The sequence below is a fragment of the Chelmon rostratus genome, chromosome 14 (genome assembly GCF_017976325.1).
Source record: "Chelmon rostratus isolate fCheRos1 chromosome 14, fCheRos1.pri, whole genome shotgun sequence".
Classification (NCBI taxonomy): domain Eukaryota; kingdom Metazoa; phylum Chordata; class Actinopteri; order Chaetodontiformes; family Chaetodontidae; genus Chelmon; species Chelmon rostratus.
The window spans coordinates 23,573,218-23,601,055 of NC_055671.1; the positions used below are offsets into that span (position 1 = coordinate 23,573,218).

Genomic DNA, 27,838 nt, shown 5'->3' on the forward strand with positions numbered 1-27,838 from the left:
GGTGGAAACAATGGGTAATCAGGGCGGACACACGGGACACACGAGGAAGGGCAAGTTCTCTGAAACGAGAGGAGAGTTAGACCTTCAAAATAAAACAGGAAATGACAAGACAAAAAACCCCATGACGAGACAGACCTCACCGCGGTGTGACAGACATCAGCATAGTTCATTTGAGACTGTTTAGTGTTTCTGTAACCCTTATGTGAAAGTACATGAAGGTGAGAATAATAGAGTATATAGTATATTATACATTTATTTTGCCTAACAGTTGGTACTGACTCTTCTTTTGGAAAACTATGTAAGAAAAAATTTATGGTTGGTCAACGTCTATCAGCATCCTGACATTTAATTCTTCCGGTTTTGTTCTCAATTCAGTGATGAGTTAAGATTCTGCAAAGTCAGATATTTGTTCTTGTCTTTCTTTTCTATGCATTTACATTGATATGCTTATTTGAGGCAATACATGCGCATGCAGCCAGCTACCCTTACAAAAGTATTTATGCAAGAAACTCAAAGTTAATTTGTCTAGATGATAGAGGAAGGCTGAATTCATCAGATGTTTATTATTAAACCACTATAAGTTATTGCAGCGACGCTACAAGAAGCTAAAACACATCTTAGTGCACTTTGTAAATAAAAGCATGAATGGTGTTTTCTGAAGCTGCCGGTCCGATGATAATGATGTCGGACAGCTTTACCTGCTGTAACGTGAGCTATTCACCTGATGCAAACATAAAATAACCATTCATTTCTACTTTGAACTATTTAAGATTTCACCAAGGAGCACCCTGCCTCTTTAGCTCCTGTCACCTGAGCATTACAGCGCAGCTAAAATCAGGCAAAGTGAGATTGTCTCTGTCATTGTACTTCAGTTCTACTGCAGGCATCCTTATAGCTTGTTATGCCTCACCACATCACCACACAACCATAAAATTATCCAAAGAATGACTCACCGCAGGAGGCCTGTCTGTATGGAAAGATGCAGCCCTCGCTCTTCTGCTTTTGTTCCAGCTACTCAGCTTCACAAGAGCTGAAAAATTACAGGCCAAAACAATCTTACACCTCTCGCTAAAGAACAACTGCCAAATGTTGATGAGTTTCAGCAATCCCCCTCAGCTCCATTGAAAATAAGAAACAGCCTATTAACGGCCAATAAGTGCCCCGTGTCAGCCTTCCGGGTCCTGCACCTCAGACACAGCAGCCTGGAAGCCTTACGGCACTCGCTGGCATCCGCATCGCATCTTCTAAGCGGTTCCACTCACACCTGACTTTTCCAATTTGTCATCTTGCCTGGGAACAGTTCACAGCTGATCTGAGGTCTGTTTTGCATCTCCCTGTGCTCACATGTAGAAGCTTCTTAATGGCCTGACGGGCCGGTGCTTGTTTAGGTTTGTTGTTCAGTTTTGCCTCAGTAGCAGCAGGACCGAAGGATGGTGACCGTGGCGACCCCAGAATTTTTTCACAGGGGTAGCATAATGGAATTTCAAGGATGTTCTGAAAGCTATGTCAATATTAGAGTTAAGGAATCGCACACTGATATACTTTGGTTTCTTATTTTACAGTTCATTATTTGATGTGCATGGACTAATACAGTACAGTTAACACTGAGTTCCACAACAGTCCAGAATGGGGGCCGGCGATTGTATCAGGTTGGCTGTGGCCCCTGCTGGCCCCCCGGGGTGGACCCATTGGATGGCAATACTCGCCAGTCTGTCAGCTTGTCTATTCATCTGTCAACAGTTCAGTGCACGGCAAAATATCTGAACAACTGCTGCTCAGATTGCTGAATGAATGTTGTACACATACTGAATCAGCAGCATTCAGCTCTTCAAACCTTCATGATCGGTCAAACAAAAAGTACTGCCTTGATAGCAGGGACTTTTTCAGGGCCAGAGAGTCAGTGTACCCTGAGTGTGGCAAATTTCCTGAGTTCCTGAGGAAGTTCATGGGCTCTTGGAAACGTTTCAGTGGCCAAAATGGGCCATTTGCTTCCTTCACAGTTGGCTTCAGCTCAGCATCGCTGTCCAAGTTCTTCAAAACTTTGCAGCCGGTGTGCTCTGCACAGCACAACATAATCTCTTCACTGGGTTATTGCAAACGCATGTTTTGGTTAGAAAGAGTTTGACAGGCACGGGTGTTTATCAGGCAGGGAGGGTCTGAAGAAAAGATGCTTGGTTGCATTATGGGATCCAGCACTTTTAGATCTCAGGACACACGAGGAACTAAAAGTCAGGATATCTCAGCTTGTGCTGCTTTGATTGTCTGTAACAATGGATTTTGTGGAGCTGCAGTGCTAAATCCCTGCAGTATTCCTTTGTTTTTTAGCAGCCATATAGTTGAGTCTTGCAGGATATAATTAGGTATTCACCTAACTTAAGAGCCTTGTAAATATGCTATTTGTGTCTATGGAAACCTCGTCTCCCATTATTCAACAACCTATTTATATTCTGCAGAATTGTTTTATCAGATATGTTTTGGAGCAAATGTAATTGCTGCCTTGATTATGTTCACTGTGCTCACTGTGTTTTTCCAGTCCATGAAGTGTTACTTTCTTGTGCTGCACAGAAGTCGTATGTGGGTGGTTGGAGTAAATAATGGGTGTACAAAGCGCAGGAGTTTAACACCAGAGACTGAGGATGGTGTCCTGCTTTCTGCATGTGGTTAGGCTACTAAAACACTTCTGTCAGGGGGGTGAGGGTCCGGTTTGTTCCTGAGCATAGACTGTATAGAACATGGACGTAGTCTCCATGACGTCACCCACATGTTTCTGACAGCGCCGGCCGTTGCCACCTTGGCCTGACTTAACCAAACTCCCAGCTAATCCAAAAATGAGCAATGAGCGGGTGGAGCGTGGTTGGAGCCGAGGTGGGCCAGACGAAGCCCAGTTGCTGAAACCTTGGCCCCCTTTCAAGCGGCCACAAACATAATTATGCATAATTTTAAGCATTAATGCATTTCAAATGATTCAAGATTCTTTGCATTGCAACCCCCATGTTAGAAACAAGATAATAAGAAAGATAAGAAAGATTAGAAAGAATAAAATGAAGATAACTAGAATAAAATAAACCAACATGCAATAAAATTATTCGTAAATGCAATTAACAATATACCAGAATGAAAATATACTAGACAATAAAAATATACTAAACAATAAACAATGAAATATACCAGCGAAATGTACCGACAGCAGCTGAAATACACTAAAATGTATATTAACAGTAAACAATAAAATATAGCAATGAAATGAAATGTACCAATATACTAAAATGTATATAATTTAGCTAAGTGTGTGTGTAGTTAAGTAGTAAATGAGCGAGTCTAAAAAATGATATAAAATTCACCCCTGTTAAGTTGTCATGAACAAGGAAATTAGCTATAGAGAGCAAAACAGCTTTTTGTACCAGGCTGTTTATTTCTGCTTTAACATTGGGCATTTTTACATGGGGGTCTATGGGGATTGATTCACTATTGGAACCAGCCTCAAGTGGCCAACCGAGGAACTGCAGGTTTCTTCTGCGTTAGCTTCTTTTTTCAGGTCTGGAGGTTGCTGCCTGAGACTGTAGCATATGTTTCTGTCTCTTTCAGATTCAGTCTGTTTTTCAGGAGACAGGCTCGTCTGGATATCTGGGCAGAAATGACAGAAAAAAATCCAAAATATATTTGTTTATACTTTACGGAGATGATAAAAACAACATTGCTGCATCCACGTTTTCAGATCCGGCGTTGTGTTTATCATAAGTGCAAATTCTGATGTTCTGTCAAAGGTGCCAGTATATTGTTTTTCACATGCTGTACTAGAGCTTTACAAAGCTTTTAGTTGACCTCATGTCCTGATGCATTGCTATTATACTTCCTGCCTTTAAGTGCAGTCACACCTTGTCGTATCCCCGCCTGTCATCCCACGCTTATTAAAGCAAATAGCTGCATGGAGACGGTTTTACTAAGGCAGCGCCTCCCCTCGTAGAAAAACACGTTTCCTGCCCTTATCAGTGAATCAGACGCTGTCTCACTATTCAGTCGCTGATCCAAGACCTGTTTATTCCGCACCGCCTACACTACAACCTACCTTAACACTCCACTGCAGTCTTTCATTCTCTTTCTTCTTCTGCAGACTGGCCTTTCATTGCCCTGTGAGCCCACGCACTCGTGTGTGGGAGCGCGCACACACACACACACACACACACACACACTAAGGTTGTTTCTTAGATATGTTTTTGCTCTTTCTATTCATTATCCTCGTTTGTATCTGTTTTCATTCTGCTGGTTTTACATAAAACGTCTTCGTAAAACAACTTGTCTCCATTTGTAATCCCTGCAGTACAGTAGCATCTGAGAAATCTGAGAAATGCTTCATTTTTATTGTTCAACGTGTCACATTTCAGCTCTAAATATTGATGAAATGTCTTTCCAGGTTGGCTATTCAGAGAGGCCGAAGTGAGTAGCTGCTATGTCACGGCCGCAGCAAAAATCAATAGTGATTCATGTCCTGACGATTAATACTGGCGCTTTTTGTTTAGATTTAGTTAAGCTTGTGCATCATCATCTTAAAGGTTAGCAGCGCAGTGCATCACAAAAGTGAGATGAGATGGATATCAGTCTCGCATCTGTTAAGTGGAAAGCTGGAGTCGAGCTGTGGTTGATGAAGGTGGACCAGAGTTAATAATCTGTATGTGTTGAAACTTCTACTTCATTTCTCTGCCTTCATTTGTGGGGAAATCACCTGCTGTGATGAAGAGGTCCTGAAGTCTTTGTAACTCACACTGCTTTACTTATTGTCTCCAACTGCAATTAAATTAAAGTTGGCTTTAATTGTAAGTAGATTAACTAACAAGTGTGTTCAAAATTACTGTAAAAACAGACTGTTTGAATTCAGTGAAGCTTCAATCGGCAGCGCTCTGATCTACTCTAAAGCAGTCCAGGAAACATACATATGGCTTCCTTTCATTTCTCTTTGAGTCATATTTCTCTTTGCATGTTAATTCTGTTTGTATTTCTCAGCTTTATTTTCACATGCTCAATGTCATTTTTCTTTTTCTCCTCCACCTTATTCTTTTGCATGCTTTCGTCGTCTCTGCGTCGCTGCTTTATGTTTGCTGGAAAAAAAAAACAGCTTCCTGTCCCCAGATACAAGAAGGTAAGCCGCTGAGACAAGCCCACATCCCAGCCAGTCCCCTCTAATCAATCCTTAGTCTTCAACCCACGTCCAGACCCAGTGAGCCCCCTATAACCCATCGTCAACCCCTCCAACCTCCTCTCAGCTCCCTCTCATTCTCTTTAGAATATGGTTTCATTACTTGGTAACAACACAAAGAGATGTTTCGTATGAATTAATGTTGCTCTCATTCCTACCTGGTTGCACAGTGCTGCATATTGTAAATTATTACTCACAGAGTCAGCTGATTAAAAGCAAACACTCTGATAACAAATACTGACAAGAGCTCGCAAAGCACCGCAGTGATTGACGACAGTGGACCGAAGGTCAACCAACGTACAGATTAAGTAAAGGTAAACTCCCTCCTCAGATACGTGAAGTCGTTACACACCATGAATCAAAGTTTTTCAGGTCGTTAGTTGTAATTAGGTGTTGTTATTTGTGTTTTTGGTGAACCAGCTTTCCCTTTCTTCTGTTCTCCCCTTCTGGAAGCCCTTCCACGAATCTCCTCGAGTCGATGAAGCGAGTTGTTGGTTTGCACTTATTCTGTGTTGAGCAAAAAATGTCAAAGTTTGAAAAGTGGGTCAGTGATCCTGGCACAAACCCAGTAACTGAGTAATAATCCTCAGACAAACACTTGTTTGCTGTTTGCAAAGCTTCCCAAGGTTGATTAATATCTGCTGGCACAAACCTTCAATCAGAACAAAATGAGTAAGTGAAGCTACCTTGAATTATTTTACACTAAGTAAAAAAAATAATGCACCATCAACATCAAGATACTGTGTCCCATATTCTCACGTACTACTGTCTTATATAGTATACTGTTTTGTTTTAGAGTGCAATAAATCAATATACTCAACCCTTTTATTTTATTTTATTATTGCAAAGGCACTGACAATTTGAAAACTTTGTATTTTGCCTTTTAAGATCTTCCTGGAGATTTCTCGCCACCAACCACAATTAGTTTTTAATCTTTTTCCAGGTGTGAGAAGTGTTCCTGTCTTCTATGTGTTGGCCCTATTGCACTGTGGGGTTCACATGGTATCTATCAGCAAACATGCTGAAAATTCAAGAGGGTTTAGTTTATATTCTAACGTCTTTGATTACTTTTTTCCAATACGACCACATGGAAGAGAGTGGGACACAGACAGTGATGATCGCCAGAAGAAATGTTGGCATTGTACGTTTCTGCAAACCAAACTTTCCATTTCTTTACCGTTAGGCTTAGGCACAGGAGCTACATGTTAGGGTTAGGAAATGATCAAGTTTTGTCTTAAAATAACCACAAGCACAACCTGAAAACGTCCCGACACCTCATTAAAAATACCTGGTTTTGTAGCCACAAACATGGCTCGAACGGAGGCGGTGATGCCTCCACCTCCACCTCCTGATGAGAAAAATCCCTGCAGCAGTAGTCCGAGCTACATCACTTTGATATTTATTGTAGGAACACTGATATGACACCAATGTTTGTGCATTACAAATGAAACATATCTGTGGTTTGCAGAAATGTACAAATCCAACATGTTATTGTGAGTCTGGGCTGCGCTGGGAGTTTCTCCGTCAGATGTGTCGTAACTGAAAACACGGCGTGTGCTGCTGTGGAGGAACTGGTACCTCTTCTGTAATGGATATTTAATGTTATTGTTGAATGTTAATGCAAATGGCTGCTCTGCAAACAGGACCTTGCTGTTAGATTCAGCTGGACTGACACGAAAATGTTTACTATGGCTGCCTTTTATTGTTGGAAATGTGTGTTGCGTTGCGTCTTAGCTTAGCTGCTCACCCATGAGATCATTTAAAACATGCATGCAGAGCCAATAGCTGCTTATGAGCTGCTTTAGTTTCTCTCCCCCGTTCCTGCTGCGTTTTTCCACCAAATCAATGACACGTTATCAATAACCTAACTGGCACTGGGACTAATGTGTCCCAACGTGACCCGCGACACAACCTCCACCCCCAGCCCGCTCCTCCTCAAGCCCCTCCATCATCAGTGTTGACAGTCATTGGTGATGAACGGGACCCATCTGCCGACTCTCCATTTTGCCTGCTTCCATCACTCCGGGATCGCCTCAAGTAGCCTTGACCTGAGCACCTTTGCGGATCCCAGGTGGCCCCCGAAGCATTAACCCCTTCTTTTACATGACTGTGCGTCAGCTCCTTCTGGCTGAGATCAATGCCCCGTTTCATCCATCCTGTTATCTGCTGCTCCTGGTGATTGATGCTTCCTCCAGCTGCATGATACAAGGCCAGTCAGATATGGTAATGAAGACATATGCCCCGATGATGAAGAGGCTCCGTGGAAAACAAGCACCCATGTGGGACATACGGCTTAGAAAATACACATGAACAGTATTAGCTCAGAATGAACTGTTTGTCCTAAGGCTTCATACATAAATAACATGAAACCTTATCGAGTCTTCTTAGGAAATTGTGCCATGAAAAGGAAACCAGAAAATACGTGAACATGAACTGGGAAAACAAACATAAGAAACAACTGTACGAACAACTTGAATAAGTAACAACACACACAGTTGCAGTGCTGTAATCTGCAGCTTTGCAGACTCAGTTCAGTGTTATGGTATTTATCAGGAAACGTACCTTTAACCTGAACTACAGACCACTAAATATGAAATCTTTGTTGTTCACGTTAGTGCAACATGTGTGCAATACATGAATCTTAATCATCCTTCAATACCCAATCCTCCGGCTGACCTGGGCGTACTGAATCATCATTATCAATGACAGGATCAGTGGCTTTTCGCATTGCTGCACCTTTCACTGGGGACAAAAGCGCCATTGTCACCTGTCTGATGATATTACACCGTTATGTTACTGCCTGGTATAAAATATGAAGTTCTTCTAAAAGACTTACAATAAAAAAAAAATCACGATGCAATAACTATGTTGCAGAATAACAGTAATTCCTATAATTTGGCCCATAATATCATAGTTTTTACCGGTTATGACTACAATATGCTCACCAGAGTAATTACTGAGATCTGGAAAAATAAACTGTAAACTGTGGTGGATGTTTAAGTTTAAACATTTATTTAAAACCTGTCTGGTCTATGTTTCCTGCCTCATCTGACTCCTTTTTAAAATGTGGTGATGTTGCCAGATCTCAGCGATGAGTTTGAGATTTTTACCAACAGGACAAATGACCAAAACTGCAACAATAAAACCCAAGCTGGAAAAACCAGAATTGTCCCACAAACCCTAGAATTAGTCTTTCTGTAGGTCTAGTTTTGCACTGATCTGAATGAAGCAGGTCAAATTAGCAACACACTGAATTTACATAGAATCCAAGACTGAACTAAAGACAGAGACACGTTCAGAGTACGCCATATAATAATGATAAATAAAAATAAAACTGATGGATGCAAGTTGTGAGCTGTATACCAAGTAACTATTTCTGCAACATAATGAGGTACATATGGAAATTATTTACTGAACACACACTGGTTTATATGATTTTGATTGATTCACTCTGTATATAGTCAGGTCTTTCACATCTAGAGTTAATAAAGCTGCGTGTATGCACATTGCATTATTTGAACGTGACTTCAGTCAACATAACTCTCTTTCTGTTCATTATGATGTTTTCAGTTCAACTCCAGCTCCAAACCCGACACCCGCACACATGCCAAGACCCACTACACCCCCCACTTCCTCTGAGAGATGCCAAGGAAGCTCCTAATCCCCAAAACAAAGACAGCTCAACTTCATTTCACAGCATTTAAAGGCTGTTATTCAATGGAACTGTTATGAATGAGTATGTGTGAGATGGGTGGCGTGTGGATACACTGATGCATGTTACCCATCTGCCTTTCGCAGTGGTCATTTTTCTCCAACCCTCGGTAATTATGATCAACGGAGTATTCACAGTGTGCTCGCGCAATCAGCGGCGTGACGCAGCTGTCTGTTCATCGCAGTCCAACCCCACACAACGCGCCTCCGCCGAAATGAAAGCTCAGGTGTTTGACGAGGGCGACAATAGAGGCAGATGAAGACGGCACGTTAACCTCTCCAATCAACTCGTCTCAGTAACTTTGTTGTGAGGAAAACACGCTCAAGAAGCACAGCTGAAAATCAGCAAAAACGCAGACGAGCTTTCCGTACTCAAATTGGTCAATTCAGCCTCACTCTGTGCACGTCGTTGCTTAATTCAATTTAAAGTGGTTCACAGGGCCCATATCTCAAAAGCAAAACTGTCCTCCATATACCCAGATATTAGTCCATACCGTGTCAAATGTAAAAATGTGGAAGCATCCCTCATCCATACTGGTCCTGTTCAAGCCTTAACAAATATTGGAGGGAAGTTTTTCATACGCTTTCCTGAGTGTTAAACATTAATTTGGAACCAAACCCACTGACCGCTCTGTTTGGGGTCATGGGAGGGGGAGGGGTGAAGAAATTAACTACGACTAAGCAACACACTTTATCCTTCGCCTCCCTTTTGGCTTGACGAGCAATTCTGCTCAGGTGGAAGGATACCTCCCCTCCCACTCATGAACAATGGTTGGAGGACACCATGTCCTGCCTTAAATTGGAGAAAATTAGATACTCACTTCAACAATAAAATAAGAACTTCCAGAAGACATGGGGTCCCTTTCTAGAAGCATTCCAGAACCTGTAATGGCTTGGCCCTTGAATACAGCTCAGCTTTTTACACTTTTTACTCTCTGTTTACATGTGGTACTGCAGTGATCTGATACAGCGACTAGTTAACTGGCAGTGACAGGGGAGGGATTTATTTATTCTTATTTTATTTTATTTTTTTCTCATATATGTTATTTGTGCATGCCGTGATTGATGTTGTACACCTCGATTCATTTTCTGTCTTTGTAACACCTATGTAGTGCTGCACATTTATTATATTGACAAAACTTCAATAAAAAAGATCTTGAATTAAAAAAAACGCAGAGGAGCATCTAATCGTAGAAACCAAACTCATTGGAGCAGAGTTACAGTTTTACTCTGAGCTGGTTTGTATTCTTTCTTTCTTTTTGCCAGTGGAAAAAAAAGTGTTTCGGATCAAGCATGTTCTATATTGGCAAATATCTTACGTGTTTAGTTCAGCCAGGCTGCTGCTTGAATAAGGCAGGAGAAAATAAGGAGCAAGATTGAGGAGAAAGGGTCACGGCTGGCACAGAGATTGGGGTTGCAAAGTGAATGTTGACTGTGTTGTAACGCCTCATTTTCAAGATGCTGCAGAAAGCAGGATCCCTTTGCCTCCCAGCTTTGCCTTGTTGCTGTGGATGAGTTGTACAGTCCTCAGTAACACGGCTGCAGACATGCATCAGCGTGCATGTTTGACTGTAATTGAAGCAGTTTATAACAAGGTTGTATTCTTGTGTTTGTCAGCAGCCCTACCAAGTGTACAATACATAAATACTTTCAATAAATTACATATGAAATAGCCCCCACCTCCGTGTTTAAGAGGTGCATGGTACTGTGCCATACAATAATATATTTCACCTTAAAGAAAACTTTCAGAATAAGATAAATTTCCCAGCTACGCTGTTCAACCCTCGGGCGCCTCACGACCCGGCTATCAAAGCAAATTTCAATCGACATGGCTCGTTTTTCTTTCACGTCTAACTGTGAATTCATCATTTCAGCGGTGCTCTCTTCAGATGCAAACAAATGAAGGCCTTTAGCAATATTTGAATGCATATTTAACCATCATAAAAGAAAGATGGGGACATGAGTTAACAGGATAAAAGATACATAGCCACTCATTGTACTACATTACTTATACATTTAGTTAAACGTGTCTTTGCTTTTTGTCCATGATCTGATGATTCCAGGCAGTCTTTCACATTCATTTAAATAATTTTATGCAAGTATATTGACTGCTATCAAGCTGGCTTGCTAACCAAATATTGTCATACACTCTAGCAACAGCCAACTATCTGTGTAATCTGCAAAACTGTTGGATAAACATTTGCCGCCAATGGCTGCAAATAATGTTCTCCAGTGATTGCAGTACAAAACTGAGCAAAAACTACAGTTTGTGTCCATGTAGGAGAGAAAAACAGACTCGAATTTGTTCAAAATATTAGGCTCAATATTTGAACATATAGCTGCTGTTATTTTATTTCACTTTAGTTACACGTGAGCTTAATTTCAGTTGAGGCTGGGGTGATTCTGGAAAGCGTCCTGCACCTTTACAGTTTCTGTTTGATTCACTACCTAACATCTCTCCAAATGTTGTCCTCTGACTGTCCAGCTGCCAAAGTCTCTGTTGATGAGAGAAGAGAGCTGATCAAAATGTTGATAAGCTCTAATTAGCTTGCGCTGACAGCGGTTAGGCTTAATGAGCAGTGCAGAGGGTAGTGAGCAGCCTTTTTTTGCCCCAGGTTTTGCCTCTCAGGCTCCATGCACATTCTCCTACATTATTAAGGGCAGTTGTTTGCTGAATGAAGCCAGAGAGGAAACCTGCAGGCATCACTCAGGGTTGAAAAAAGTACCTCCATCTCCTCTGCATGTTTTTCGGGAGAAAATATGCTTAAATTTAACATCAGTCGGTTATCATCTATCATAAAATATCAGCTTTGTCAAGGAAACTGAACATAATGAGGGTGAGATAGTTGTTTTTTATTTTTCAGGTTTCTTTTCATGCATTTTGCAAATTCAGACCCTTACGAATTAATAATGTTCATTTCTGTGTACAGTAACATCTGCTGTTGTGTGGGCAGCAAATTGTCTCGCAACATTAATTCACACCTGTTACTGTATTAATATGTCGTCCAAAGACACTGTTGGCCTCAGGGCCGGCACCGAGACACTGTGTTTGAAAGAAACACTGCAAAGCGCCCTCCAGGATGCCCCAGTGTTAGCTAAAACATGATACAGTGCCTTCTGTGGTAGCCCAATGTGCAAGAAAATATGACCTCTGGGCCTTTCCAGAGGAAAAAATGCTGTCCTACAAGTTAGAAAATCAGTTTGCGTCCGTGTTCCTATAATGGTTGAATGGTTAACACTGGGTGGAGTAGTTATACTCACATCTGTCACATAATTAAACAATTTGATGTTTCACCAGAAATGCATCTCGTGCTCCATCACGTGTAGCTGCTGCACCTGAGACATATAAAAACATTCAGCCCAGTATCACAGCAAAGGGTGGAGCAGACCCGCTGATCCGCCGGACGTGTCTTGTTTTGCCTCAACTGGGCGTGAAAAGCACACGCATGTTTGAAGGTGCAGTACCAGCGACGTAGTATAAAGAGCAACAGCGTCCATGAATGGAGGAGGTCGGGGTGGATGGATGGGTCAAACACAGGACTTTCACCCAGGAGACTGGGTTTGGGTCCAGTGTGAAACCAAAAGTCAGCACTGACTTTGCAAAATGTACATACGTATGTTAACTTAAGCCATGGTCATAACATCACGTACATACTTAAGCTACGTAACTAATGTACATATTTGAACAGCAGCCACGATCGTTTCATCAACACAACCTAAATCTAAGCAACCTTTGACTTTGACCTAAAATGTTTCTCAGCAGGTTTTGAGTAAGTGTGAGCGGATGTTGGATGTTTATTATTGCTAATGGACCACCAGCTCTGTTACACGCTTCAGTTGATGGACAGTACATATTGTATGAATCTCTTCAGCATCATACAAATAGCCAACAGACCATCATGTTTCTCTTCAAATCTGCTTTAAAAATGTCAAATCTTAGACTCCTCATAGCAGCTTTAAAACAGCTATGACCAAATTGTTGCAGCACATTGTCATGTGAGCGAGTTTTTCATTACATCGTCGTTTTTTAGTGTAATCTTTGTTTTACCTGGAAGTCCTGAAAGGACAAGAGCTGCCTTATCAAAGAACAATGTCACTGCTGTTGAAATGATTCCTGACTGTTTGTAGTCATGACTGTCTCTGTGACAAACTTAAATGAAATCAGAGAGACCCAGAGAAAGCACCTCTCATCGAGTTTCCTCCTAAACTGATTTAATTGTCTGTTTTTATAATGTGCTTTCTTCTGTCTGGACCTTCAGAGTCTTTTCATGTGATGTCGGGGAACAAACTCCTTCCAACGTTGTTTAGGTACGATCAAAATGTGGACATGTTTGTGAGAGAAACTGCGGTTGTATTTTGTGCAGACAGGATCTAAAGCAGTAGTGTTGCCTTATTAGAGACACAGTTGAGTGTGTCATTTTGCTGCCAGTAATTCCTGCTGAGTGCTGGGCTTTGAGCCGAGCTCCTCTATTAAGCCTGATAATTGTGGGTGAATAGACGTCATATTTGTTTTGTTTTTTCCCTTTTTGGTCCATTAAAGAAAGAACCATAAAGACAGGGAGCAATTAAAATAATGGCACCACGCTCATAATACAGAATTTTCTTTGGTTTTTGTGTGATGGCTGTTTTCAGTGATGTGATCTTTATTATTTGGCAGATGAGAAATGAAATCTTAGTATTGAGAGATTATAAAGCCACAGGGTTCCTAGACCTTATTATTCTTTGTCCTGCATACTAATATATACGGTTTATTATTCAGGATGGCTTATTTTCCTGTGTGTTCCTCTCTGTTGGACAGAGTGTCCTGCAGAAACAAATGAGTGCTCATATTTTAAAAGATATTCCACATATTTATCTATCTCTGTTACACTTCAAGCTATTATTTGCTTTCATTTATAACCTTTATTTTTACTTCCAACCCAGATTGTGATGCGAAAACAGAATGTGATCATCTGGTAATTCTTTCTGACATCTCCTCAATTGAAAACAGTACAAAGACAAAATATTAAATGTTTTACCTCATCAACTTCTTTGGTCCAAAGGCAAGTTAAGACTCGACCATGCAAAGTGAAAGTGAAATGTCACCAACATCCAGAAACACTGCTGGCTTCTCTGGGCGAAATTGGCACAAACTCGCCAAAATCACAGACTCACATAAATCCAGCTCTGGTCTGGTTCTCTGGGTTAGATATTCTGGTTCAAGATGCTGCTTTTCCACACTGGTGATAACAGGCTTTGTTCAATCCCGATCCAGCCATGTTCGCTGGAAGGCCTCTCGTGTTGCCCGCGGTGGAAACACCAACGATCCCAGCGGTGCTGCACAGCTAACTGAGCTAACATGCTAACGGCCTGTAGTGTAGTATAGAGCAGCAGTTAGCGGTTCCTCTGGTGATATGCTATCCCTATTTGTTTGGCACAACCTTCGACAGGGGGTCAGTTCTTACACCTTTGATGCCGAAAGGTACACTCAGGTTTTGGAGCAACACATGCTGCCATCCAGACGACGTCTTCTTTAGGGACGTCCTCGATTATTCCAGGAGGAGGAGTGCAGGTCCTAGGCTGGCCTGCCTGCAGTCCAGTCCTGTCTCCCACTGAAGGTGTCATTATGAACCACAAAATACGTCAACTGAAGTCGTATATCGAATAAGAACAGCAAAGAATTTCAAACTTCAATAAATAGTGTCCTCGGTTGCCAGAGGAAGTTGTGAAGGGAAGAGGTGATGTAACACAGTGGTAAACGTGTCGCAGCCATCAAATCCAGATTGAATGCATGTTTACAAAAAAAGTTCATCAGTTTGAACTCTACATCTGCGTCTTTGTACTGTATTCAGCTGAATACAGGTCAAAATTTGCAAATCATTGCACACTTGTTTGGAGTCGGAGCTGCTTTATTTTCCCTTCCATTATCCAGCGAGAACATTGTAAACCACAGTGGACAAATTAGGATTCAGTGTGAGCGACTGATAGCAGACACGGTAAATATTGCAACATTACCTGACACTGCCTTGTCAACGACCCTGATGATGACATATCTAATATTGACTACATGAAATTTCTACCACAAGCGCCTCCTGCTCTCTTGGAAGGAAGAAGAGAAACGAAAAGAGAACATTTTTACACAAATCCTAATATACTGCGTGTTGCAGATCGGTTGTGCTGCCCCTGAGAATCAGGACTTGCACCAGTGTTCTGCAGTCACGCAAGGTGAAATCAATTATAGAAGAAGCACAGATAACAATTTCTCACTGATGGAAGCCTCAAAACTCCAGAACGCCATACAGTGCAGTCCTGACAGTAATCCTGCATGGAGTCAGGGCCGCTCTCTCTGTAGGATCACTAAAATACTGCAGGGAGATTTCCAAGCACTGGATTTTATTGTTTGAGGAAATACTTCCACAGAATTGCTGATATCTAATTTGAAGCTGATATTAGACCCTGTTTCTGAGTGCGGCAGCGTCGTGGCAGTGATCTCTCTCAAATCTTGAATGTGTTCCGCCTGGTAGAAGAGAGAATAGCACTGCAGTCTGCTTCACATTATTATTATTAGACAGTGGTGGAGGAAGTATTTAGATCTGTAAAAGAAGCAGAGGTATGATACCACACTGTGAAAATACTGTTACAAATAAAAGTCCTGCATTTACAATGTTACTTATCTAAAAGTATAATCAGGAAAGTGCCCTGGAAGAATTCAGAGTGTTCAATGTTCCTGTGATTGTGTCATACTATTATATATTACATTATTGGATTATCATTACTAATGCTTTAATATAAAAGCAGGATTTTCCTGCTGGAATTGGTTGAGGTGGAGCTCAGTTTTAACTATTTGTACTGCGACTAATGACTATTTTACATGTGTAACAACAGTTTTTGTTGAAGAGTGTTTGAAGAGTGTATGGGTTAATTTAAACATAAGATACTTGTGCTCAAAAAGAGGATTCATTCTCAGTGAAGAACCTTGGAGCTCTAATCTGCCTCTATACCTGCCAAAGAGCAGTGATTCCTAACACGTGTCTGGGGGTCATCAGGTGGATACCTCCCTTCAACGGTGTTTCGCCTACTTAGTCCCACGACACCTCCAGGAGGCTAGGCGGTGAACTCCGGCGTCCCAGAGTCACCCCCCCTAGTGCCAGTTCACACTGCTCCTACACAATCCAAACAGCACTGCCACGTTCAACTGACCCAGAGATGCTCCAGGTAGTGGCCAGTACCGATGCTACCATTTAGCTAATGCTAATGCTAACTGCTAACTGCTAAGAAGAACAGAAGAGGACAATACAGTACCGATGCTACCATTTAGCTAATGCTAATGCTAACCGCTAACTGCTAAGAACAGAAGAAGACAATACCGTACCGATGCTACCATTTAGCTAATGCTAATGCTAACTGCTAAAAAGAACAGAAGAAGACAATACAGTTCCAATCCTACCATTTAGCTAATGATAATGCTAACTGCTAACCGCCACCTTCTAAGAGGAACTGAAGAAGACAATAAAGCTAGATTCACCTACACTGTTAATGTTAACTGCTAGATGCCAATGCTAACTGCTAAGATACTTTCATACTACCACCGCTTTAGCTATTGTTAGCTGCTACAATGCTACCACAGGCCTAGATGCCACATGTAACTGCCAATTGCCGCACTAACATCATCTACCCCTGCCTCTCACCAACTGCACCAATGAAGAGTGTATGGAATTAAAATAAATCCCCAATCCCTCAATATGTGCTATTTTTATGTGTCATAGACCATAAAAATCTCCTCTGTAAGCTGTTAATGCATATGTACATATAAAATATATGCCTCTATTGTAGACATACAGTATACATTATGTACAATATCTCCATGCCAAACCCAATCAATATATTAAGATATTATATATGCAAATATAGGAGACAGACATGTAGTATGTTTAAAATTAAACAAAAGCATACAGATTTTTGTACATTTACTTTAAATAAATATCATTAACATGTAAGGTCACAACTTATAACACCATATAAAAGTTCATCGAATAGATTGAAATTTGGCACTTAAAGTCCAGTTTTTACACCTCTGTTGCTGAATTTGTGCCAGCTTCCTTTATCTCGGTCTGACGACTGCAGACGCAAACGCAATTAGTGAAAACGGTTCAGACATCAGCGGCCACGCTCTCTCATCTCTGTTAAATTTTTAAAGTTGGGCTCTGCATGTTGTCAGAGACGAGTCTCAGCCAGCAGCTCCCGTCCGTCATCGGGGGGGAGGTTCAGACAACTCAATCTTGGATTGCTTTGAAAGAAGTAGAATACATTCCCTGAGGCTATTCAGCTCCTGAATGTAAACCTCTCACACCATAAGGTGCTTTTTATTTCTTTATGGTTGCTTTTCTATTTTGTATTTTGCATATTTTTGATATTTTGTTGTGCGTTTTTATTGCTTCTGAATTGCAAACCTCTTGCACTTGAAGGTATATCTGGTATATACTTTATATCTTATACATATTTACACTACTTTGCATATCTTAATACGTTCTGATGATGGTTTCGTTATTGGTCTGTTGTCTGTTGTCCTGTTGAGCTTTTTGTTGTTGCATTAAATGATGAATGAATGCGTGAATAGGGCTTCTGACTTGAGTGTGTATGAGGTGAACCATATACAGGGTCTAACACAATATCCTCTTAGTTGAATAATGGGAAATGTAGTACCCAGTATTTTTTAGAGCTTGGCTCATACTAGGGACCAAAAATCTGAATATCTTGGCCTCTCCTCCTTCAATTTTGTGACTTTCGTGCCTTAATGGAAGGAAATGACTGGGTGTCCCTATGAACACCAAACCACAGCCTCCCTTTGATTTAATCATTCTAGACATATTGTGATTACTTGTTGCTGTTGTTTTTTTAAACAAATTTGCATAGAATTTAGCTTGTTAAGAATTTATGCACCATCTCATCTTACTCTAAGCCAAACACTAATTTATATTGGTTAGTAACTGTGATTTAATTTATGGTTAATAAGCATTCAATATTTTCATGTTTTTAAAGAGGTTTTGAAGGATCAAACCTCTGGGCCTTCTGAGAAATCAGTGAACATACAGGTAAAATATCAAAAACTAATTTTCACAACGCTAAAATGTGTATAAAACATACTCATTTGTGGATCTTAATTTAGGTTTTAATTAAAATCTTTACCTCAAAAGGAACTGGCAGCCTGATTAATCTCAACATCACATGAAGTCAAAGAAGAGGAAACAACATGAGTGCTCCCTCTGCATTATGGGAGGATATTTGTGATTGAGGTTTCCCAGCTGCAGCATGTTTCAGTTCTTCTGTTTATTCACGCTGGAAACCCTTTAAGACCTTTCACTTCACATGAGTGACCTTTACATCCTGTTCCACCTTTAAGTCTCATTGATTCGCTTTTCTTAGGATTGTAAATCCTCTTTTTTCAGCCAATTCCACTACTCACTTCATCATTTCTCAGGGTGGTGTGGAGGGTCTTTCCAGCTGAGGTGGCACTGTACTGAACATCTCATACACCTCGGCGACAAAGACTTGATGTATTGATTCATAGAAGAAGTTGCATGTAAACTACATCTACAGCTCAAAGAATGACGGCGTTAAGGACAACAGGCAACAACAGGCTGCTCAGTTTAATACTCATGCTGATATTGTCTGTTGTTATTCTTTGCATAATGTTTGCTTAAGAATATTAATGTCGTCTGGGTTATCAGTCCGACCATAGAGCAGAATATCTCCAGAACTGTTGACATTTACAGTGAATATTCAAGTTCTCCCTGAAGATGATTTCAGCTGTCAGGTCAAAATTTTTATGGTCACCAGATGATGAATTTAATGGTGATGAAGTTTGATGTCCCCCTCACCTTTTCTGTTGCATCTCAAGCGTCAAGCCAAGCTTCCCGTATAAAATCCAGTCAGCAGATTCTGCTGGAAGCTCATTATGTTCTCCAGAGGATGCTCACTTTGTATCTTGAACACTGCATGAGCTTTCCTGTTGTGTCACCCTCAGAAAATGAGGTCTATATTATAAGATATTGAAACTGATTTGAGCAGATTTTATATTAAATCTGTTCTGGATATTTTTGGTTCCAGATGATGACTCTGAATGTTTGTGTGATCTCCTCACATTATGGGGCGCAATTAACATTGCTGCTTCTAGGGGCTGCAAATGAGTTTAGACTATTTTTAAACTCTGCTACGTATGTCTTTAAGATTTTTTTTTTCATCCTCATACTCATGATGACTTGTCTGGGTTTAATTCACAGGGGCTCAAGCCGATGGACTACAATGGGCTTTCTGACCCTTATGTCAAATTGCACCTACTGCCAGGAGCCAGCAAGGTGAGTGTCATGTTAATTATAAATCTGTGCTGGATTTTTTTTTTACTTTCCATGACTGCATCTCTTTCACTGCCCTGATGGTTTTTGCACTTCTCTTCCCAATTAAAGTGGAGTTGGTACTGTGCCGACCTGTTCCTTAGATTTACTGTAGATAAGGTTTTGCATTTTCATGTGTAGCCTAGCTTAGCATAAAGACTGGAAGCACCTGGAAACAGCTGACCAGGCTCTGTTCAAAGTGAAATAATAGGCTACACCTACCAGCAATTCTAAAGCTCATTAATATTCAAAAAAATAAATAAATATCTTCCCAAAATGTTATCAAGTAGTAACAAGAACAGGAAGTTGTGAAGTGTTAATCATGGGCATAGACACTATTAAACGTTGCTTGGTGTCTGTCATTGAATGGTGAGGGATGTCCGTGCGTGGATTAATTTCTTTGACGTTGTTGAAATGAGCTTCGATAAGTCAAGTTTGGAGGAGTGCATATATTTTGTGGTTTCTTGTGGTTTTCTCGGCGCTTGAAAACAGACCCACATGAGACTAATGCTAATAACATATTTCATGATTCGGGGAGCACCACACTGAGGGTATGTCAGTGCAAAGCTTCATCAATGTAAACAGCATTAACTGAATGACCTCATGTACCCACTTACTAATGATGTGCTTCTCTTGTGAAGGCCGTGCCTCTTATCATCATGCTGTGAGCCAGGCTTTGGTCTGCTCAGTGTCGCAAGTGGATGCACTTGAAGAGACGTAACTTATGATCTGTTGCGTAAGAGCCATTAAAGCTCTCCTGGGTCTCCACATGTTCGATCCCAGTTGCCGCTTTTCCTCCGATATGATCACAAAATGCACACATATGAATCAAAGATGGAAATGCATCTTAAATTTCAACACACCAGATGACTCACTGGTTGTTTTATATAAGACAGTGAATTCTTTGGTTTGTCTGTGTGTGACAGGGAGGCCATGAAGTTGATTTAATCCTTTCATTAAAGTCCTCAAATCTAATATAGATCCTGTGAATGAGTCAATTCCACAAAAGCAGCTTATTGAAAGCTAAAGCCGCGATTATCCTTCTACCTGACTCACATCTCCCTGTCTGCTGATATCTTTTCAAACTCATCTCATTAATTCATTTGATCTGAACTTTGTAATTGTTAAGTACCTGTCAATGCCACTGAACTCCAGCTTTGACCTTAGACCACAGTTATGTGTGTTGTTACATCTGACAGATATCTAAAAGAGAGACGATGTAATGGTGTGCTGAGCCTCTGTGGGTCATTCTTTAAACTTTGACGGCATTGATATCTGAGAAAATAGCGTATTAACATCATGTAAGACAAACAGCGTGTGTGTCTGCTGCACTATAAAATGCAAAGAACAATTAAACTTATTAAGTTGTCTGCAGTAACAAAGCCAGTGTTCATGTTGAACAGTGATCTAAACCTTTTAGCATTGGCTAAAAACAAAAAAAATCAATAAAATTCAACAAAATAAAGATTTAATAAAAAAAAAAAAACACTTCACACAAACAATGGAGACAAAAAGCAGCCTCCACTAGCCCGTAAGGGAAGTTTTCCTGTATTCGAAGGGTTTCCCCTCAGTATGATGTCCATTTAAACTCACATTGTCCTCACTTTTAATTAGTCTAGCTGCATTTGGTCAGCTTCAGCTGTGTTTAGGCTCAGCTGCTGAGTCTGTGGGAAGCAACGTCCTGGAAAATAATAAAGTATTTGTAAGCTTTGTAATTGATTATCTGTGCTGATTGCCAGTTAAAATGACTGTTCTCTAAGATATGAAACTTTACCTACAATTACCATTGGCTAAAAGTAGAATAGTGTACCAGCCTAAAATGTTTTTAGAGACCCTTGTATACATGATGGAGGAAAAAACTTCATGCCAACAGTCATTTAGAAATGTTGTGAGTGATGCTTATAGAGGAGGCTGTCAAAGGAAAATGTTTTCTGTCACTGCAGCGTGCAGTAGATCTCATGATATGGCTGAGAGAGTCTGCAGAGCTGCTGTTATTATTGCAAACCTGTTGAATTCATTCTCAAACTCACATCTCTCTGTATTATAAATGCAGTGGTGGAAGAAGTGCTCAGATCCTTTACTTCAAAGTCCAGTGTGTAGGATTTAGTCTAGTTTGCAGATTGCAACCAACTGAATACCCCTCGGCTCACCCTCCCCTGCCCCTTTAGTGTCACTTATCAACATGCATTGTAGTCTGATATGCAGGCCGTTCTCAAGAGAGAGAAAAGTGCGCTCCATGGAGACGGTGTGGTGTTTGGATGGGCCAAGCACCGGGCTTTCATCCAGGAGACGTTGATTCATGTCGTGTGTGAAACCAACGTATGTAATTTAATGTACATAAGTAATGTAGTTCTTACTTATTTCAAGCAATTCATGCATGATCTTTTCTAAAACTAACCAATTAGCTTTGGTGGCTAATCCAAATGAAAGTGTTAGCCTTTCACAACACGTGTTTATCAACGTTCTCAGCAAGCTTTATTTTTAAAGTCTGACCAGACGTCGCATATTTATTATTGCTGACTTGACAGTGGAAAAGTGCAAAATGAGAAACTACACTAAAGGGTTACCCAGTGCCTTAAAGAGTGATGCCAAGTGCAGTACTTGAATAAACATATTTAGTTGCATTCCTCCACTGTTTAAGTGTCAGATACATTATTTCATTCCTACATACCAGTGAATGCTGAGGCTCTTCTGGATCTCTAAACTCTGAGCTGCAGACCCAAAATAAACTAAGACTGTTAGATCTCTGCAGACAGATGGAACCCGGCATCATGTCTGCCATGCATATGCCACCATTTATTGTTAGCAATGAAACTTCATCCACTGTATGCTCAGCTAGACAAAGTCTTGTGACTTTAATTGTGCCGTGCATGTAGAAACAGTGTAAATTACTGCACTGCGTCATGCGTGCAGACAGCGGTGGTGCGTGACAGTTTGTTGTCTTGAAATTGAAAAATGGACTAATTAGTGGAACTGCACAGATAGAGTTGTGATTATTAGCATGAGAATGTGTGATTAGCCATTCAGAAAGTGAGAGCGCCGGGGACCTGACAACTGTAATGAAACAATAGCGTAATAATAGTCACAGAACACATGGAATAGGCCCATGAAACAGATCAACAGTCTGCCTGCTGGTGGTCTGAATTAGACAGCTCCCCCCTCCTTTAATCACTCGAGTTACAAGAGAAATCCGCCAACTGTAGATATTATCTGTGATTAATATCCATCCAGCAGATTTGGTCCAGGGCAAGTCTTTGCAACAACTAGTGACCAGATTGCTGTGTATATTCGCCGCAGCCTGGGGATGATTCAAATGATTTGGTTCTTGCAGCAAAATCAGTGTGTTTTTACAGAAAGAACACCCACGGACTAATGTTCACACAGCAAAAAACACACTGTAAAAGTCGTGGTGGTCACTATCTGTCATTAGAAAGTGTTTGTGTGCTCCTTATTCTGTAGAAATAAACATGAGGATAAAGTTTTGCTTCAAAGGCAACAGAATTTATTGAAAATACCATGTACACCTACTCCCTCGCTGTGGTTTGAGGCTAAAAATACTCTGAACCTTTGAAATTAAATGACACATGATTACGTCAGTAGTGAATCATCACTACATTTGTTCTAAATGGAAATTTCATTTAATTCCTCACAAGATAATTGCTGTTGCCTTCACAGTGTTAAGTGAGGCTTTTGACAGGATTAACCCAGTTTTAACTAGTTATGATTCATTCATGGTTTATTAAATCAGAATCAGATTTCATTATTATGTGATAAAACAAACATCTGTCCAATGTGGGAAAAACACCTGCCAGCCCCTCTGAAGCTGGCTAACATGTTCTATATTTTGTGCTCAAACTGAAATGTAAAACCAACAATGTGTGGTTTTAGGGGAGGCGTAACTAGAGCTGCTTCTTCACAAGCACCATGACGGTTCATCAAGAAATAGCTCCAGCATGCAACTCCTTTGAAAACGACAAATTGTTCCTTTCAAATTTCTGTTCACTTAAGAAGTTCATAAAATAAATCCAAGGTGTTTGTCAGTAAGCTTTGGATCAGGGCTTCTCAAAGTCCGGACCTCGGTCCACATATGGACCAAACAGCAAGTCACATCCAGCTTGCCAAAGCTTCCCAACCAGCCTGCAGAGTATCAATGAACCCAGAAAATGTGCACATGTAAGGATACTCAACAGGGGAAGAGGTCCAGTTTGTCCTGAGAGTGATAAATGATTAGCTTGTTCACCTGCTCCACAGAAACCAAGCTTGTCTGTTCAACACAGGAGGCGTCACTGGGTCTATTTTTTGTTGGCCAACTCTTGTATTGAGTCTCAAAGTGAGTGGGATCCTGAAGAGGAGTTCTTTGTTGAGATCAGGACTCATCAGACGTGGGGTTTGTATTGTTTTTTCTATAATGTTAATTGACTGCCTCCGTGGTGGAAGTCTGAGACTGTTTTTGATGTCATTATATTTTCCATGTTTTTCAGTCTATTTGAACTGATATAGAATCATAGAAGCAGCATTAACTTTGTGAGATTAATTTGAATATAATTTTTTTTTAACGTCTGGCCCCCACAGCGTCTACTTTGAAAAATTCTGCCTCTTGGACAAATATAGTTGACGACCCCTTCCATACCTTGTGTGATGAAAAGGCTACAATAAACTGATCAATAAACTGTTGGTGATGTTATTCTGAACCTTGACTAAAAATCAGATGCAACCCTCTGCTTTAGAAGTATTAGTCGAGGTCACGTGGGCAGGCTAGCAGTTTTTCCTATCTTCCTCTCTTTAATGCTAAGCTACAGTAGGCTAACTATGTCCTGACCCAGCTCTGTACTTAATCAATGTCGTTTGCAGCATGTTGTTAGTTGATAGTTCTTTAGTTTGTTTGGTGGGTTGAGCAGCATGCTGTCGGTAACATGTTAGTTAGCTTAACATGTTGTTAGCTAGCATGTTGTTAGCTGATAATCTTAGCTGGTCATGTTAAAGCAGAGGTGTAGCTTTGTTGCTGCTGACATGTGGTCATTGAGGGAGATTTTTTGTTTTGTTTGTTTCGTTTGTGTGATGAGTTGAACAGCATGCTGTATGTTAATTAGCTTAAAGGATTAGTGTGTATATATATTTCTAAAAGTTTTCCAGAAAATTTGACACAGGAACAGAAGCACACTATCCTGGGAATCCCAGAAACTGTGGTTGTTTTTAAGTTATAACTTAAGCTACAGTCAAAAAGCATATTCAAGCCCGTCCTCGTGTCCCAAAAAATTGGTTGTAAGGTTGGTCAAATATTATTTGTGTTTTTATGGACCCTATTTATACATGTTTTTTTCTCTAAGTGACTAATGGGGATAACAGTTTTTGAAACTGGTCCAGTATTGAGTGAAAGCACTGCGGATGATCCCGTTGGGTGTTCGTCAAAGTGCGTCCACTGAAAGTGTTTTTGTCACTAATACTTTCAGATTGTCATTCTAAGCATCTGACAACATTATGGCAAGGATCCCTACAGAGAAAGACCTTTTTGTTAAAGCATTAGGTCCTTTTAAACAAAAACAGCCGCTGCATCGCTCTCGCCAAAGCCACAAGGCATCATTAACAGAAACAGTAAAAACTGTAATTTTATCACTGTAAAACACACTTGATTCAAGCTCGACAGAAACAAAATAAAACTCGACAACTACAGACCAATCATTTCATCAGGCCACCAGAAGGTCACGTATGGTGTGTCACAGGGATCCGTGCTCGATCCTATTCTTTTCTCTATTTACATGTTGCCCATTAATTCATTAATCAATACTTACAAATTTAAACCCGAAATCGGCAATCAACGTCATCTAACTTCATCCAAAGCAGATTAGAGATGAATTCTTTGATCTTACTCTGAACATCGCTGGTTCCACAAATTCAGAAGCCCTTGTATTCAAAATCCCAGTAACCTATTTCATCCTAATCTCTCAATCAACATACCAATAGCATTAGAAGTTTGCATATTTCCACTTACAAAGCATTGCCAAGATTTGTCATATTCTTTCCACGGCTGATGCTGAAATACTTGTTGATGCATATGTCCCATCTAGGCTTGACTCCTGTAATGCACTTTTCTCTGGCTTAACTAAAAAGCTATTAGCAAACTACAACTTGTACAAAATAGTGCTGCTAGAATATCAACCAAAGATAGAAAATTTGACCATATTACCCCTTATTTCATTACATTGGCTTCCTGTGTACCAGGGCACCATCCTACTTATCACCTGTAGTCACTCCACAGGTACCTGTTGGGGTTCTACAATCTCAAAACGCCAGTCTCCCGACTATTCCAACAATAAACAAACATCAGTAGGTGGTTGGGCTTTCTCTTATAAAACACCTCTTTTTTGGAACTGTCTTCCTCCCAGTAACTCATGAGGTGTTGATGTTTGATGGCTTACCAAACAAAGAGACAATAAAATTGAGAATAAAAGCCATTCCCGTGTCAGTCGGAAGTGCTGAACGACGCATCAAAGAAATGGCAGAAAATGTTAGAGCGCAGCTGACAGCTGGTTTGAAAGAAGCCACGGTAGTTAGCATCGAACTTGATGAGAGTGTGGATGTGAATGATTCACCAAGTTTGGCAGCCATGGCGAGAAACTATGATTTGACTGAAAGGGAAGAGCTCAAAATGAGGACATATCCAAAGTTTTTACAGAACAGCTGCTTTGGACAACACATGGGTGGCTTTTGTAGGAAAGCTGGGAATTCTGTGCAGTTTTGGTAATTTCAGAAGTACAGACCTGTATTTCTTGATCAAACCTAATAGCTTTGATGGACTATCTCTGATGGGCAGGCTGGATTCACAGGACAAAGTAATGCAGCTGATTGAGGAGAAGACTTCAGCACAGTGAACAGCTGGAAACCACAGCAGGGAGCTCACATCTTCACCTGCTGGAAATCTCCCCTGGAGAGGTTTTCTCTGTGAGCACATATTCTTGCACATGAAGACAGCGTTCAGCCTCTCTCGCACCGGTTGACAGCTGACTACTCCAAAAGCTTGTGTGCAAACAAAAGTGACTAAATATGACCCCGGGATAGATGGCGCTCAGCAGAGGAAAGCGGGGCCGGAGATCACACTGACTGGTAGACATCTGATTATGTGCGGCACACACGGCTTTGCATGAAACTTGAGATCAGCTGTCGCTCACATAGTGTGACCATTATGCAGTGTCACTTCTTTTTCCTGCGACTGGTTCGAGTTTACGTGAGGAGTTTCCATTCTTTATGTGTGCTGCTATGGTGACTATCACTGCTAATGCCAACCTTCGCCTTGCTTTAGAGGGGAGAACAGGCTTGTATTTATGAGAAAATGTCATGGATTATCTGACTGCTGAGTGAAATAAAACTCTCCATGAGGGCATATGGTTTCCAGGGATTTGTCTCCTGCCTCAGTTGCAGGTCTGATGGAGGCCTTTACATATTCCTGCCAGCAAAACAAGATGCCGTCACCTTCTCCCCGCTATGATATTCTCTCAGCTTGCTCTCAAAATAATCATTAGGCTCGGTCTAAGAGCCTCATTAAGACCCACTAAAGAGGTCATAAGTTCTGCTTGCACTCTAATCAGAAGTGAAGTTTCACGCTCTGCTGCGAAGGCGGATCACAGTTTCATCTCCTTTGAGACCACAATCAAACACAACGAAATGCCTGTAATTATTCCAGATTAGACCGCTGATTACTGACGGGGATTAAATATTGTAAAATGATGATGTTTTCACAGGAGCACCAGGTGATTAACTGGTGCAGTTGACAAATTTGGCATACAGTCGCAACAGCAAATATCTTTATGCTTTCATACTTGTGATAATACTGCATTGCTAAAACAGTCGCAGCTCAATTGTGTGACTTGATGCTGATAAACAGAAAATACAAGTATTCAGGGGCCGATAAAATCATGTTTCAAGAACTAACAGTAGTCTAAGAAATCAATTTGCTTGGAGAAACAAATTGATTCATCAAGAACAAAACTCCAACATTGTTTATTGCTTATTGTATTTTGTATTATGTGGTAAACCACAGTAGAGGCAATGTTTGAGGTTTGAGGAGGAATAAAACTCAGAATCAGTGCTAAACTTGACTGCACAAACACATGCACTTGCATGCTCAGAGGCTCCTTTTTTTTGCAAGTTTAAAACAGTTGCTGAACAAATAAAACTCTAAAATAAAAATATCTGCTCTTTTCAAACAGGAATGTTTTTAATGATCTCAGCCACAAGAGAAGATTCATACTGTATAAATGACGTGAATATCTTGATGAAGAAACATTAAACATCATCTTGATCCAGTGGTGTAAACGAGACGTAGCCTACTTGTCTGTGTGAGGGGGAAACCTGTAAGCAGTAAAGTCAGAAGATTCAGAGTAAACTCTGCAAAGTCTGAAGAGCAACGATGATGATAAAAACATTTCTAAACAAGATGTGTTGTCTGTAGTCATGCTAGGAGCTCTGTGAGGCTGCACTAAATGCTAGCATCTCCATAACATGCTCAGAGTGGCAATGCTAACATGCTGATGCTAAGATGGTGTTTCCCATGTTTTCTTAGTTTACCATG

General features: G+C 40.6%; 1 protein-coding gene across 1 annotated transcript in view; it reads left to right on the forward strand.

Moving 5' to 3' along the window:
- Positions 1-27,838, forward strand: part of doc2b (double C2-like domains, beta) — a 119,244-nt gene that overhangs the window by 64,378 nt on the left and 27,028 nt on the right. The window contains exon 3 of the mRNA XM_041952881.1: positions 19,162-19,236. Coding sequence (XP_041808815.1) covers positions 19,162-19,236 — 75 coding nt within the window. The remainder of the gene's footprint in view (positions 1-19,161; positions 19,237-27,838) is intronic.